Source organism: Cydia strobilella, chromosome 1 (genome assembly GCF_947568885.1).
Source record: "Cydia strobilella chromosome 1, ilCydStro3.1, whole genome shotgun sequence".
Lineage (NCBI taxonomy): Eukaryota > Metazoa > Arthropoda > Insecta > Lepidoptera > Tortricidae > Cydia > Cydia strobilella.
The window spans coordinates 22,854,716-22,867,070 of record NC_086041.1 but is presented as its reverse complement, the minus strand read 5'-3'; the positions used below and the strand labels follow the sequence as shown (position 1 = coordinate 22,867,070).

Genomic DNA, 12,355 nt, shown 5'->3' with positions numbered 1-12,355 from the left:
TACAGGTATATTTGTATATGTATACCTACATATTTACCTTCCTATTTTGAGTTTTCCGAACTAGGTACGTACATACCTATATTAGCATTGATCGGAATTGTCGGAGTTAAATTACATTTAACTGTTATTATTATGTATAATATTAATACCAAGTACCTACTCATTGATTCTTTGTGGAGCAAAAGTTGCCCAAAAAAAAGTAGTTGCCACAGGATTCCTTTACCTCGCATAAACATATTGCTTCAATTTCGAAAGTTTGACATTGGTTCCCATATTATTAATGACAATACCCATATTATTGTCTTCGGTTACCGCGATAGTTACTCATGAAATAAAACTATGAAAACGGATTATATCGCGTATATTGAATCTTCTCGGGTCCGTGGTGTAGGGTTGGAGCCGGCATAGTTTTTATCGCGTATATATATATATATATATATATATATCTCTTTACTTGAAAAATAATTATAGTGTATAACTAGCCTTATGAACCGATTTTGCATGTACAACCAGCCTTAAAGTTTGTAGTCTATGATTGTTCATTATTTTAGTATGTGGGTATTTTTGCACTTTGTAATTTTTCCTCAGTCACCCGTTGACCACGAACGCTGTAAAGAGTTCGAAACGTCGGGATGTATTATAAATTCAATATACGCGATATAATCCGTTTTCATAGTTTTATTTCATGAATACCCATATTATTAATGACAATAACTACCCGTAGTCATAACAACTGTAGTGCATACCGCTGCGGTATGCACTACAGTTGTTATGACTACGCTTGTAAATGATGATTTAGTTAATAATATTAAAGAATAAAGGTTTTTATTTCTGTCTATTAATATTTTATCTACCGTCACCATCACAAACATGCCGTTATTATCGTTTTAATTCAATCGAATTTTACTTTTTTTTTAATCTACTCGGGATTCCGAAAATTCCGGGATCCCGCGGGATTGATATTTCTAATCCCGCGGGATCTCGAATTTGCAATCCCGAGTCGGGGTTGCATGCACTAAACCGCTAAATAAATGTATGTCTTGGAGTATAATCTTAAGTATAATAATATATATTACATAAATCATAAAGTAGGTACTTAAACATCTATAACATCTACTAGAGGCATATCAATAAATTTGAAGAATACCTAATTTTACGTCATATATTTTAAACAACGATTTATTTTTATTCATATTGTCTGATTGCGTAAGTTAATTATGGTTCTTATTACTAAAAACCAAAACAAGAAGCCAGTCAGGTGTATCATGTATTGATATTTAGAAAAGTACCTATCTTCGATCTATGAAAACTATTTTAAATTTACCAAATTGCAATTGATTCTTAATAGTCAAATTATTTAAGATTCACTAAATATTATCACAATTTGAGATTAATGCGTAAACGTTCGTCATTCACACTCAAACGAACACAGTTCGTACATTCAATAGGTACGTATACGTATAGTTAATTGAAGTCATACTGACTGCATTTCCAAAATTTACAATTTACATATTTTAACAATCATACGTCATCTAAGCATTATTTTCTCGCATCGTAGAACGAATCCAGTCTATGTAACTTGCCACAGAAGTGTAGACTCCGGGCCACCCGTCCCTGCCGCAGCCATAACCGAAGGACACTACGGCGACGGACTCATACACTCCCTTGCTCTTGGCTCTCATAAGAGGGCCTCCGGAGTCACCTCGGCACGCGTCTTCGGAGAACACCCCTCCAGCACAAATTTGCTTGTCTCCGAGCTCGGCACCCAATGTGCGGTACTTTTGAATACAATTTTTCTTTTCGAAAATGGGTAGCTTCAGTTTCAGCTTGATTGGGCTGTTGCGTCCTGAAATATAATTTATTTTTATTTTTTATTAGCTTCTGTCCGCGACTTCGTCTGCGTGGAATGATGTTGATTATTGATAAAAACTACCCTGTCTTTCCCCGGGCCTCAAACTATCTCTATACCTACCAAATTTCATCTTAATCGGTCCAGCGGTTGAAGCATGAACAGGTGACAAACAGACAGACAGCGTTACTTTCGCATTTATAATATTAATAGGGATGAATGCTCGAATTTCTCTTAAAAGTTATGAAGTTCCTCAGTATGAGCATGAGTTGTTAAATAAAAATAAATGCAAATAAATATATTTCATTTCATTTATATTTCATTTCATTTCAAAAAACACTCACATAACCTACTATAGTCTGTATCTTTAGGTAGTTAAATAAATGTAAAAATTGTGTTTTTACATTTTCGGGTACTTACTTGAAACATTTATCAGTTAACCAACCAAATAGAAAACTGCCTGGATCTGTTACTTCATCGTTCTGGACTCTGTTTTAACCTTTTTCATTTAATCGTGTAATGTTTTATCTACCCTCAAATGGCTAAATATTCGATCTCGTTTTAGGTTCTTTACTAGGGCGAAGTAATAGCAAATATTACAAAACAAAATTACTATTGATTAATCAAATCGTCCCGATATATTCCTTTGAACAAAATAGCACGATTACAGCAACTTCGTTGTTACGTTGAGTAAATAATATAATCGTAGTAAAACTGCTGTAAGTTTTGGCACATAGATTTAAATTAATTGACTTGAAGAATTTTCTTGTCCAATAAAATACCTAATAGTGGTTTGTTTACATTATTTAAATACCTAAAGATACAGACTAGTACCTACTGTAGGTACTACACTAAATATAATTACAACTTGTTTACTTGTTACATTGCGCTGTGTGTATTAAAATAGTAACACGTTTTACCACAGCCCTCGTAACCCCACCGATTATTTCTTGGAATCGTCAAAATGGAAGTAAAATCAATAGTGTGTATACCGTTTAAGGTTTTTCCCCAGCCGGCGACGTAAACGTCATTGCCCACCGCCAACCGCGTCCGGCCGTCCGGCAGGCAGATGGGCTGCACGTAATCTGAAGAATAAATAATACATCTTATTAACTGGTTGTAGTAAACTAGATTATGCTTGCAAATTTATGTGCGAAAATTTTCTATTCACCTAATCTACTTTTGTTAAACCTTTCTGTGAGATAAATTTATACAGATAAGTTTTAGATTTGGAACATGTGTATTTACACATTCACATTATTATTGTGTATGTGTAATATGTGTATTTCCGGCGATGGAGGGATGAACTAGACTCCTTTTTGAAGGAGTGGCCAGACACATCACTAGACAGAGATCTGTGGAGAAATTGGGGGAGGCCTTTGCCCAGCAGTGGGACACGAAGGCTCCACATAATAATAATAATAATATGTGTATTTATTGCAATAAACATACAATACAGTATGATCTCTACAATATATACACGGTGTTTCCTGTAACAGGAGCAATAAATTAAACTGGAGGCTGACGCCTCAAACTGACCAACATTTGTTCAGCAACTTTTCAAAATTATGAAATTTTTAGAATATACCTTTTTCATACTAATTAAATATTATTTTCAATGTACGCTGCCATCTGTGTGTTTGACGTTGCTTGTCACCCTTTAAACATAACAATTTTTGCAATATATTGCGTCTTAGAATAAACTTTAGTGTAATGAAAATACAAACACAAGTTATTTTTAAAAGTTGCTGAACAAATGTTGGTCAGTTTGAGGAGTACAGTTACAGGAAACACCCGGTATTATAGTATATTAAAAAAATGTTTGATTTATAATTTATACGTTCAGATTCAGATTCAGATTACCTATTATTTATTTGCGTTAAGTACATGTACATGCAAATACAGTATAAACAATTATTTACAATATTTACATCAATACGTTTACGTTCTCTGGATTAGTCTCAGTAATTTATTTTCCCGAGCGTTTTCAACAAGCAAATATCCACAGTTCCTCTGAAAACCGAGAATATGTATGTAGGTGCTAATACTGCTAATCAATGTACTTACTAGATACGTTATTAATTTGATATATTTACGTCAAATGAATTTTCGTAAATAGACTAAGCAAATTACCGATAGTCGTGCCTATTCCACCAACTTGGCAATTAACACCTTACACTGACAACTTGCTGTACAGTCGCAGTCGATATAGGTATCGAAGTAACCGAGATGCTAAAATATATCCGAAGACTCTAACGCCTTGACAATAGAGGCGTGTTCAGATATTTGTGGGACACCTCCGCTCTCTGATCAGATGGCGACTGTCTGTACATTTCTCGGTCGGTAGGTAAGTAACGACGACGGTATCTAAATAGCGTCAATATTTACATGTTAAACCAGCAATGTACGGTGAATTTTCAATGTTATGCGACTAATGCGATGATTGTCAGAGTGGTGAAACAAGTTCTAAGTTAGTGAAAATAGCCCATACAGTATCAGTGCCACTTGCACCATCCCGCTAACCCGGGGTTAACCCGTTAAACCGTTAACCCAATGTCAAATAGTACTGGTAACCATGGTAAATCCAGGTTTAACCGGTCAACCCCGGGTTAGTGGAATGGTGCAAGTGGGCCTAAGTAAGTTAATTGCTTGAAATAAGAACAATTTAATATTGTTACTTACAAGTATATTTAGCCCGTTGAGCCAGCCGAACTAGAGCGATATCGTCCGCCCTGTTCTTGTTCTTGTCGTGGTAGCCGGGGTGCGGAAGGCCGGCTTGCACCGGTATCTCCTGCGGTGGATCTGCGCACGAGTTGTCCACGCAGTCCACGTCGCTCTCAGTGTCATACTCGCCAAGCCGAATGGTGGCACTTTAAAATAGAATAGATTTTTCAAGTGTTTGAACAAAACCAGTAAAATGAGCGTGTCAAATCATGTGTAAACTCGCTTGCGTTATTAGTGTAGAAACGACTAAAGTGGGCGGAATACATTTTTAACACATAAGTACTTAAAAAGGATTTTAGTTATTGTTCGCAAAATCTCCATAGTAATATTTACGTCCTTACTTTTATCGAGTCACTGGGCGATAGCAAATTGATGGGGTTTTTGAAACAGGTAGTCACCAAGTCTAAATTAGGCTAGAATCACCCAAAAGAAAACAAAAAATATTTTGATATCGTATCCGACTACCTATATTTCCGGGGCCCGTCTGGATCATTACTACCTCTCAGTACCGAAGGCTAATAGCCGCGGAAAATGGAAAAAGGCTTTAAAAATAAAATAATGAAATAGAATAACGAAGACATTACATACATCAAATACTGGCGTATACAGGCGATGATGATAATTAGTATTATAAAAATAGACTTACAGCGTGCCTACTTCGCGGTTGATGGCGCCAGTGACGCAATGTGCCGCGGTCAACACGTACCGATGGTTGATCAGGACTCCGCCGCATTGGTACGTTATAGTTCTGTTAGCTGAAACAGAATTGGCCTACACTTAATAGGTCATCGCGTATTTCAATGATTCTAAACTCAATCTAGATCCATTAAGTTCAAGATGAGTTCAAGCGTTTAATCCTTAAACATGTTTTTTTTATGTGTTTGTGTTAATTTATTTTAGTTAATAATTTTTTTTTTTTTTTAATTAAGTTACCAAGAAAAAGGTTAAAAGTGATAAAAAAACGTTTAAGATAACATAATGTTGTTTGGAATTATCTTAGCCTTGAACGCACGTTATTCCGAATCATTATCTATTTTATTGGTTGGTAAGGCATAAAGAACAACCTATACCTATAACTTTGTATACGTACGGTTGTAGAAGGAATTTCCAGAACATGAAGTATAGCAATATAGGTATGTACTGGTACTAGTGATGTGCCGTTACCAGTAAATTTTTCAAGGCGAGTAAATTCCCAGTAACGTTACCAAAAATTAGTAAATTACGGTAAACTATATTTTTTTTTAATATATACCATGTTTCTTTTTTGCATTCAAATATTACACATACACTATTGCTTCAAATGAAATTAAATAAATCAACATATGTTGTTTATTAATTAAAAAGTTTACCAAAATTACTGGGAAATTTCCCTACATTTATTCACACTCAAAACTAATTACACGTTAAATAGTTACAGATTTTAGGAGAAAATTAAACTAAAACGTAAAAATCGAATTTAAACTATCGTGAGACATATTAACCGAAGCGCGAGTGACTAAAAACACGTAAGTGAGACCGCTAAGTTAGTTAAGTAAAACGTAAAAATTAGGTTTATTCAAGAAAATCAATGTCCTTACTTACTTCGTTGAGTCATTATCATAGCGAACTCACAATGGTCCTAAGTTCCTTAGACGCTATTGGCACTTAAGTCCTTTATGCCAATTTCTACCATTTTGAACATGTTCCAAAAAACGAAACGACAGAAAAAATAAATCTAACTACCGAACCTGCTAGCAAAAATTCACGTAAATCGGTTAAAAAATGCGTCTTGTAGAAGTTGTAGAAGAAAACATAGCATTTTTGCTCAAGCGAAACAGATGTCCGGGTGTTTTCCTTAGAGGTCGCATTTCTTAATTGACTTCGTGAAATTTTGCGAACAGGTTCAGTAGTTAGATATAAATTATGTAAAGATAAAATTACGATTTATATTCGTAATTAACAAAAGTAATACCATAATTGCCATACCAAAAGTAAAAACCTGCCATAACTCACAAAAATTGTATTTACCGGTTTTTGGTAACGTTACTGGGTAAAATGGTAATTTACTGGTAAATTTCACAAATGGGAAATTACTGGAAACAGTAATTTACTGCCGGCATAGCACTAACTGGTACAATGTAGATTTTAATTTAATAATTATTACAATTCAGGTACTAAAATTTAACTTACGGGAACACCACAAGTGACACATTATGTGGCCATGTAAATACTCGTCAAGTCATGAATGAACCCTTTTTTATTCACGCGCAATGAATTTAGCGAAAATGTTTGTTCAGGACTTGAAAACTGGTTAAATTTGCACATGGTAGAGAATACTTAAAACTTTTTGGTTGATATTGAAACGACGATCGTAAGGTAAATTATATTCGAGTGCTTGACGCTGTTCCATTATAATATATTATGCTATTTTAAAACTTAATTGATCTTAGGCTATGGTAATAGAGGTATGTACAGTAGCGGCAAATAATCTATCATATTACATTTGCATATATGCTTAATTAAGGCGGTTCCCTGAGCCAAAAGGCGAAACATCTCCTTATACGAGTATGATCATATTTTTCTAAGAGACGTTGATATTCGTAGAAGTGGAAAGAATATATGTAGCTCTTGATTATATTATCTTTAATTTATAACCTTCCGATACACGAATTATGGCACTTCGCTCGATACAATTAATTCCCAAAGTAACCTCTAACTAGGACTTTTAATCCAACTTTACTCGGTTATTTATTATGTGACACTATAAAAAAAAGAAGAAGAAAAACCAATCTTAACTATATATTGGATAACATATGTACTTAAATGTGTAAAATTTTAGCCTATCAATCACAGGGGAAAGTGATCCAAATGTATGTTACAAGATTTGAATCAAATACCATAATTCATAGAAATACTATAAAAATATACGTAATGAAATGTATAGTAATAAGGTAATCGTTTTAGTGTCTGACAGCTAGACTGCAATATTTGACACAGTATTATTTATTATATACAGTAGCGGAAAAATCTATCATAGTTACTGCCATTTTTTGCATTTTTTACTCTAAAATTCATGAAATTAGACTAGATATATCATGTAAACATCATCACGACCATATATACCTATATATTTGCTTACGTCCTACTGCACGTGGCAACGTGGCCAAACATGTTAGTACAATGCGGATTGGCGACTTCACACACCCCAATTAACGTATATTACAAAACTTATAAATATTGTATTTTTGTTAAAAAAAATACTTAAAATCGAATCTTACCAACAATAAAACCTAGATGGATCGGTTTTTCTAACTCGTTAGCCTCTGGTTTAAAAATTAAATCGCATCATTGCTTTACAATTTAGTACCCACCGGGCTACCGCGAAAACTGGCAAACTAATTATTTTCAAAATTGTAAATTTCATCGAAATCACTGTAGCCGTTTTTGAGAAATTATTAAAGCCGTTCCATCGGTTTGCCGCTATCACTGTCACATTTCGCAAAAAAGAACGGGAAAGACCATGCGCTCCAAGTGTCAATTTTGATCGAATTTTATCGATTTTTATTTATTTTAAAAACTGCCTTACAATATCGAAATTCGAAAGCGGTAAAATTACTATTTAAGTTGTTTTGTCTTCTTGTTTTGTTTATAGTGTCACATAATAAATAACCGAGTAAAGTTGGATTAAAAGTCCTAGTTAGAGGTTACTTTGGGAATAGGGTATTTGACAACATTAAAAATATATAACGAATTGCTGTCATCCTGACAATAAACTAATAAAGTATATTTCACTATATTTGAATGTAAATTATGCTTAGTTTTTGGAATATAAACGAAAGAAAATTTAATATTTTTTAAATTTCATCAGGGACGTGAACGCTCTGTGATTGGTCAACGCTCCGATGACGTCACACGCGCGTAAACATTCTTGATTGCCTTGAGTGTTTTAACTGTTTTATTTGTATTTAGTTAATTTTAGTTATTGTTCCACAGTTTTCTGATATATTCCGATTTATCCGTATATCTAGTAGCACAATATTCATAAGAATCTCAAAATGGAGCCGAAATATGTGAAAGCTGATAGCGGCAACCTACCAAACATAGACGCATCAATGGTTGCACTTTTCTTTAAAGATAATCCGGATTAGTATGCTGCGGAACTTAGAAATGTAAAAACAGCTATGTGAGTATACGTAGAAATTATTTATTTACGAACATTTCGATTTCGATGATACGAATACGACGACGATATATATATAGAATACGATGACGAGAATAGTATCTCCATACTGCACTTTAGTTTGAAAGAAAAAGTATGCTACTAACTACCTACTAATGCTGAATGAGCTATGTTATGAGGTTATGTAGTAATACATTAAATACCTAGATCTTGTTTCGTTAAATACAACAAAATCCGCTGCTTTAACTACCATATTTATTTACAGTTAAATATTACTTACATCGAAGTGGTCTTCACACATAAAAACATTTGTATGCGCTAAAATGCTCTTTAGGTCTCTTCGCGCTAGTTTTAACCACATTTTTCTTTTTTTGGGATTCGTTGGAACGGAAACAAACAATTTATCTGGATTTTTTATAGTCGTACTTGAACATTGCGGCACTATACACCATTTATATACCATTTTACAGTGAAATAATCAATTCAATGCACATAAACCATAAGATTTACTAAGGTCATTGACTGAGTTTACTCGCGTGTGACGTCACACGTGTCACGTGATTAGCCCCTTTGCAAAAACAGCGTTTAAGGCGCGTTCAAAATAAATAAACTTTAACATTGATTTTTTATATTTAATACAGGAAATTTCACGGAAATATCAATGTAGTGTAATTATTAAGTCATAAACAATCAATTGAAACCATTTTCAAAAATTAGTCAAATAGCCTATTAATTGTATCGAGCGAAGTGCCATAACTCGTGTATCGGAAGACGTATGCAACTAAATGCTAACGTACTAGGTGGAAGGTCGCTAAAGGAATTCCTTGATGAAATACGCAGCCATATTAAGCTTGAGCTCATTGAACAGAACGCGCAAGGGACATGATGTACAGTCAGTCAGTATCAATAGTAAAAGCGTGTATAATTAAGCCAAAACTTCTGCATTATTTTGCTACTAGATCAGCTAGGTATTACCACTATGTTACTAAGAAGTTACTTTTTGAAATAGCTTTGATACATTGTTTGTGTTTCTTATTTTATTGCCGTTTGTTATTTAAGGATTATAGTGTCAATCGTCGAAAATAGGTACTTACGGGTTCTGTACCCCAATAAAGCCATCCATGGGAACTCATCAAGGTCGGTGAACTGGCCGCCATAGATTCGGTCTCCATTGGTGTCAACGCCGCATTCGCCGCTGGGAGAAGGAGATGAATCCTCATCCTCTACAGGAGCCTGACCGTTGTTGGAACTGGGTGGGCGCGTTGGTCTAGGTCTTTGCTATAAATATACAATATAATGCATGTATAAACTTTAGTGGAAAAAGAACCCGTGTTCATTAGAAATAACGTGTAGGTACAGTCGGTGCTTAATATCAGAGGAATTGTAGGGGACCTCCTTTTGCTTTCCACTTGCGTTGCTTTCGAGTCACGAGTCACAAGTGCAAGAGTCAAACCATTTATATTATATTTAAAGTTTTAAAAAAATGGGGTCTTAATGTTTTTATTAATGAAATTGTAAGTCTGTAACTACGCCTCGATGAAGATAAGTCATGTAAAGATGCGTTATTAGTCACGTAAAGAGTCATGAAAGTGTTTGACATGGTTACCGTAGGTTGAGCCGGTTGCTGCTGCTGAGAAGGCAAAGGCCCGCAGCACACTTTGGGCTCGTAACCATCGAACCCACATGAAGACTGCCTCAGGAAGCTGACCACGTTCCCGGGCAGCGGACGTTGCTCGAAGGCTGACAATAGTGGCTGACAGTTGTATAAAGACACGCACTCGCTTTCAACTCCTAGTGGCGTACGGCAGGACGAATCTAATGAAAAAGAAATACTCAGAAAATGTTATCGTTACTATCTGAGGGCACGGCAGTGCCCCCGCCAAGTCGAGCAAAACAAAGAGGCACGGCCGTATATACCATCCTTTTCTCGAAGCCATTCAGGCCATTTTCGACGTCCTGTAATGTTATATAGCTAAACAAATATTTGTGATAAACACTGCTTCGTAGGCTGGGTCACTACCGACTAGGCTAGGAGGCCATCATTCATTAGATTAGATTAAAATTATTAAGAACTATTCAAATAAGTAAATATAACAAAATCCAACCAACCAAGTGTGTTATGTATTTTTTGTGGTGATTTCGAGGTGATTCCAAACAACTGACAGGCCGATATCGTCTGGCGGACTGATAATCAGTGGGCCATTCGATATTATACCTGTTCACTCATCAAAACAATTTTATTTATACAAAATTTTGGATTTTCATTTTTAAATGATAGCTCGATTTAACGAAGATTTGACTAACCAATTAACACATGCTCTTGTCACCAACACCTGATAGGTACTCACAAAAAAATATATAAAGTAACATATTTCATGATTTCACAGAAATTTAATACCATCTTAGATTGTTTTGTTTTACTGGCACTCGTCACCACCAGGAAATCAACATAACGAATATTTGTATAAGTAAATAAATTGATAACCTCTAAACACTGATTTCTTATCGTTCTAAATGCACTTTGCCTTGTTCGTATATTTACATTTAGATAAATCTAATTTAACTTACAAATAACACATAATTACTAATTAGATATATTTATGCCAGTTACTGGTGATGAAGAATTAGGCAGACAGGCACGCGCAGCGCTATTTACCTGTACATATATTTTAATGATGAATCTCTCTCTTCCAAGCTAATATCCCACATGATGATGGGGTCAGCTTTCCGAATCTTTCGCTTCCACTTTGCCCTATCCTCGACGTCGTCCTCGGACACTTTGCACCCAATCATAACTTTTAACACTACGTCTTTCCATCTTGCTTTCGGTTAGTGATGGATATCTTATTAAAACTTAGATTAATAACCAACAAACAAAAAAGCAATTTTCAACCTTAAACTAGCTTTTAAAGTCATAACACCTACACCGCATAAAAAGCTATATAACGAACACAGTCAAAACCGGTCGTAAATCCTAAATCTTATCTTTAAACGACTCATTAAATATGTTGTTGTTCAACTTACGTGCGTAATTCCATAGCAAGGCAAAACACACTACTAACTTCATTTTTTAAACTAAAACAATAATTTCACGAAGGAGTATTCGTTTGTTTAAGTAGTTAAGACGTTAAGTCAAGTAAGCTTATGCCGAGCGCGGCAAGTTACTTGGCAGCGCTTGCCACACTGGTCTCTGACGCTGACTTGAACACATTTAAGTATAGAACCGTATCATAATTATTATCTTGTTTTTCCTACCGACGCTCTCTTTCAAAAAACGCGATGATGCAAAACCATTTTATGTAGAAGCTCCAGCAGTAACAATGGAAAATAAATGTAAATAACTGAGGCTACTTTTAATTTACCCTTAAAAACAATTTTAATCAGTGATTTTATATACCCGTCTTGGTTGAGTGTACTGCTACTATTGCACTATGTAGGTAGGTACTTATGTATTGTTACATAATTATAAATTAAGTTTAGTACAAAATAAATATTTAGGTTATAAATTATTATGGATGTGTTAATAAATGATCATTCCCGGGAGACTTTCTTGATATTAAGAATGTAGAATTTATAATAAGGTAATTATTCAACCCTTAGCTGCCTTAGCCATACAACAACAT

The 12,355-nt window shown here is 34.7% G+C and overlaps 1 protein-coding gene across 1 annotated transcript; it reads right to left on the bottom strand.

Annotated features, from left to right (window-relative positions):
• Positions 1-825: 825 nt before the first annotated feature.
• Positions 826-11,934, bottom strand: LOC134741774 (phenoloxidase-activating enzyme 1-like). The gene is made up of 7 exons (XM_063674672.1): positions 11,757-11,934; positions 10,339-10,547; positions 9,827-10,010; positions 5,220-5,328; positions 4,532-4,719; positions 2,842-2,934; positions 826-1,846 (listed from the first exon to the last, which is right to left on the bottom strand). Exons 1-7 carry the CDS (start codon positions 11,797-11,799, stop codon positions 1,533-1,535), a joined length of 1,140 nt encoding a protein of 379 aa, XP_063530742.1. The 5' UTR covers positions 11,800-11,934; the 3' UTR covers positions 826-1,532.
• Between the last annotated feature and the right edge of the window lie 421 nt (positions 11,935-12,355).

Excerpts from the sequence above, each read along its gene's own strand:
- LOC134741774 (XM_063674672.1), bottom strand. The coding sequence starts at position 11,799 with ATGAAGTTAGTAGTGTGTTTTGCCTTGCTATGGAATTACGCAC. Across the intron at positions 10,548-11,756 it reads CTTGCTATGGAATTACGCAC|ATTCGTCCTGCCGTACGCCA; the intron begins GTAAGTTGAACA and ends CTTTTTCATTAG. Across the intron at positions 4,720-5,219 it reads AACCGCGAAGTAGGCACGCT|TGCCACCATTCGGCTTGGCG; the intron begins GTAAGTCTATTT and ends TCTATTTTAAAG.